Genomic DNA, 4,185 nt, shown 5'->3' on the forward strand with positions numbered 1-4,185 from the left:
AAAGGGGTTCTGTTTCATAGTGGATATATCTAAAGCAGGAAACTTAAAGCCTTTAGACCTAGACACAAAAAATGCAACTTTCTTTTGGCTTTTATTATTGAAGATATTTGTCAGCAACTACAAAAATAATGAGGTGCTCTGTAATGCAAGCTATACAATTAACACATTGATGTAATTAGATGCCGGAAATTAGTTTTCATTTCACCAAGACTTTGATAATAAAAGACCTTTATGAAATATCTTATTTCTGTTTAAAAAAGATGGTTTGAAATTTCAAGCCATTATTAAATTTTTATGTTTAAAAGTTTATGCAATTAAAATTTCTAAATAAGAAGTTCCACCAGGTGAAAACTTGTGTGATGAGGGCAAAGTTATACCATTTACCATAGATTAGGACTTATTAATGGGGCTATGTTTGTTATTGTTTGTCTGTTATGTTCATGTTAGGATATGGACATTTAATTTCAGTGCTCACGAATGTTATTTACTTAAAATGAAACCACAAATCCTAATGTTTATTATATAAAAATACTGATTATTAAGCTTTCTAAAAAAGCATTTTGTTTGGGGCCACAGTGTGCCTCCCTATACATAATATGGCTGTGTGTTGAAACCCATCACCAACAGGCATATACGGTTGAAATACACATTGTTATAGATCAAGGCGATTATCAAAGTAAGTCTGCCCTGTGGTCAGCAAGGATACAATAAATAACAATTGCACTACAACAAAATAGATGGTGGTACATTATAAAAACTGTCGAGAGACCTATAAATCACCAAGCCCTACTGCACTGTGGTACCATTTCTGCATATTTATCAATGATACTACTTTACCATATAATAATCAGTAATAACTCCCAGTAAGTACTTAAATTGCTCAAATCGGAGTGACAATATGTAGGTAAATTTGAGGGTAAAAATAAATGAATGAATAAAAACAATGTATTCAGGTTTGATGAAAATCCATTGATTTATTTTCAGCAATCACAGACTTTACATCAGCCTCTCCAAAAATGAGAGCTTTACTCATCAGTCTCGGACTCATCGTCCTGACTGATCTGGAAGTACCGCAGCTCGTAGGTCTCTTTATCAGAGGCCACCACCCTGAGCCAGTCTCGCAGATTGTTCTTCTTTAAGTACTTCTTTGTGAGATACTTCAGATACCTAATGAGCAAATACATAACATCAGTTTTAAAGCAAAATGTTCAAAGTAGATGATACGTTTCTCAAGTTCTGAATGAAATCAGATTTGTAAAAAGTTAAAAGCTAAAGATACATGACACAATGAGTAAATCGGTTTCTCCCATTATGGCTTGCCACAGCTGATCATTTGTCGGCGTATTTGGTCTGGTACAGTTTTTACGTTGAACGCCCTTCCTGTAGCAACACTATTTAACCGGGTTTGGGACCAGCACTAAGGGAACACTGATAGTGCCACAAAGAGTACAAAAAATAGGCCTAGAGCTCTGAAGAGATTTGGTTTAGAAGAGTACTCAGATTGTCAGCACTATAAATTCTTGAAAGCTCACCTCTTGGAAAACTGCTTTTCTGACACGACGCTGATCTTGTTCTTTTGCCGAGCGATCTGGACTACACTGCCAAGATTACCAGTCTTCCCATTGACCTTTACTTTCTCCTTCAGAAACGTCTCCTGTTAGTCAGAAAACAACATGACCACACTAGGGAAGAGAGCCCTAGGTATTAAACTAGGGAAGGGCACCCTAGTTGACACAGCATTAGTGATGCAAATGCCTAAAATCAAACGTATTAGAGAATTAAAGGTTCATACTGTAAAAATCATGAATCATTATGCTTACAAAGTTGGCGGAGTCTAGGATGCCATCCTCCACTGGGTGGGTGCAGTCCAAAGTGAACTTCCAGGAAGCTCCTTTTTTGTTCTTTTTCACCACGGTTGGTCTTATCTGTAGAAAAAAATATGTTTGTGTTTTATCTTTGTTGCCAAAAGATCTGCTGGCTGATCACTGAGCTGTCCTTGCTGTATTTACAGCTGAAATGCCTGCTTATAAGCATTTAAATCTATATAAGCTTTTTAAATGCTTAATCAGTATTTATACATGCTATATGAACAGATCCACATGGAATCGAGTTAAGATATACATATTAAGCAGTAAAATAAATTTGTTCTATTACGGGTTGAATTGTTATAAAATTCAATAATAACGGTCAGTTGTATGAAAGAATAAACAAAAAAAACTAACTACTAAAATTATTTTAAGTCTGAGCAACACAAGTTATGAATTTTCACAGAAATGCAACTTATTATTGATTTTTAACTTATTTATTTATTAAGATTTTAACGTCATGTTTTACACTTTGGTTACATTCATGACAGAAACAGTAGTTACTCATTACACAAGATTTATCAGTTCACAAGGTTATATCAAACAGTCATGGTCAGTTTTGTTTTTCCAATTCACCTCACTTGCCTGCCTTTGGAATGTGGGAGGAAACCTGAGCTCCCGGAGGAAACCCATGCGGACACGGAGAGAACATGCAAACTCCACACAGAAAGGACCCAGACCGCCCCCCCCCTTGGTGATCGAACCCAGGACCTTCTTGCTCTGAGGCGTCAGTGCTACCCACCAAGCCACTGTGACACCATTGATTTTTAACTTAAACACCATGATTATCTTATTTTACAGCTAAACCATATAATCCCAGACGAATGTGTACAAATAACCACAATTTTACATAAATAAAACTATTTTTGCAATGATGTCATTAAATTTTCCAAATAAAATGATTATTCTGAAGAATGTAGTGGAACAAATTGAGTTACTAAGAGTTCAGAAATCATAGATTTTTGCACGATATGACATTCTCTATATATTCAAATTTTAATGCCAAATTAAATGTGCTTTAAAATAGGTTTTATTTACACTTTTTTTCAGTATTTGATTCTAGTGTAAAAGCACATATATCATAAGATACTCTACTTTCATCCATCTTCTATATGGGCTACTTTTATCTAAATCCGTTATCAGAAAGGTATTATTATATATTAATGATAAAGATTAGAGGCATTATAGTTATACATTAATTTTTCCATACAGCACTGCACAGTTTTTCACTGTCCATGTAATTATACAGGGAACCGTCACAGTGTTCCGTACGGCTCTTAGGGTTTCACCAAGTTTAAGCAAATTACCGTTTCCCCCCCATGTTTGTTTGTTTTTAAACTTTTATATTTTCGTTCATTCTTTTTATTTGTCTAAATTATATTTTACATATATACCCTATTAAAGGTAAACCTGTACGGAACACTGTGACCTTAATATTACAGCTCCACAGAGCGCTCGAGCTACACGTGTTCATTCAGTCAGCTCGATAAAACAGTCTAACAGCACATTTAAATAATGTAAATACACATTTTATTGTTGGTTTTATAATTAAGAACAAACAGATACTGTTTCTAAAACGAAATACAACAAAAAACGACTTTTATTTGAGAAACCTGGCTTTACAGAAAATACATACCGGCGCCATGTCGGAATGGATGAGCTGAAAGAGGAAGAGACGTCAGGCGCATGCGCACTTGCTACCACAGTGGTGAGGTGCAGAAACGCCTCACTGTTGTTTATCCAGATTCATTCATTTCGACAATAAAACATATTTAGTTATTTGTATTAGTTGTGTTATTGTCTTAAAGTTATATTGCATGATCAAACAAGTATCCAAAGTTGTTTTTTACTGAATAAACTGGGTTTCTAGGTAGGCACTGGCTATATTCTGACACAATTCCAAGATGAAGCTGCCTAATTTGGCCAGTGACCCCATAACTAGGGTACAGACTTGTCATGACCCCACCACAATCCCTCCATCCTGTAAGCTATTTTAGTGCACTCCTATAAATAAGTAAACATTCAAGACTCTTCAAAGACGAGCTGTTAGTCCGGTTCATGTAGTTATCTTCACTGGGAGAGCGTGGATTGATTTAAGACCTAAACTAATAAACTACTGTACGCATTACCAACATATAAACAGTCCCAGTAAGGTTAGGATGGACTAGATCTAAAGAGTCGTAACCCTAGGGTTAAAAACTGCCGTTAGACTCCAGAAAGCAGGCTTTTGGTCTGGTGAAACAGGTTCCATTGTGAAACCCTTCAAGCACTATTCACCATACAATTTTATTAAAAACGCACTGCACATGGCAACATGGGC

General features: G+C 35.7%; 1 protein-coding gene across 1 annotated transcript; it reads right to left on the minus strand.

Moving 5' to 3' along the window:
- Positions 1-948: 948 nt before the first annotated feature.
- On the minus strand, positions 949-3,561 carry rpl22l1 (ribosomal protein L22-like 1). The gene is made up of 4 exons (XM_062985532.1): positions 3,502-3,561; positions 1,821-1,925; positions 1,533-1,654; positions 949-1,167 (listed from the first exon to the last, which is right to left on the minus strand). The coding sequence occupies exons 1-4, from the start codon at positions 3,508-3,510 to the stop codon at positions 1,026-1,028; spliced, it is 378 nt and encodes a 125-aa protein (XP_062841602.1). The 5' UTR covers positions 3,511-3,561; the 3' UTR covers positions 949-1,025.
- Between the last annotated feature and the right edge of the window lie 624 nt (positions 3,562-4,185).

This window comes from Trichomycterus rosablanca, chromosome 23, assembly GCF_030014385.1.
Source record: "Trichomycterus rosablanca isolate fTriRos1 chromosome 23, fTriRos1.hap1, whole genome shotgun sequence".
NCBI classification, from domain to species: Eukaryota; Metazoa; Chordata; class Actinopteri; order Siluriformes; family Trichomycteridae; genus Trichomycterus; species Trichomycterus rosablanca.

Bases quoted from the DNA above. Each gene is read 5' to 3' on its own strand.
- rpl22l1 (XM_062985532.1), bottom strand. The intron at 1,655-1,820 runs GTAAGCATAATG...TCTGACTAACAG, and splicing joins TCCTAGACTCCGCCAACTTT to GAGACGTTTCTGAAGGAGAA. The intron at 1,168-1,532 runs GTGAGCTTTCAA...TTTGCTCATTAG, and splicing joins GAAAAGCAGTTTTCCAAGAG to GTATCTGAAGTATCTCACAA.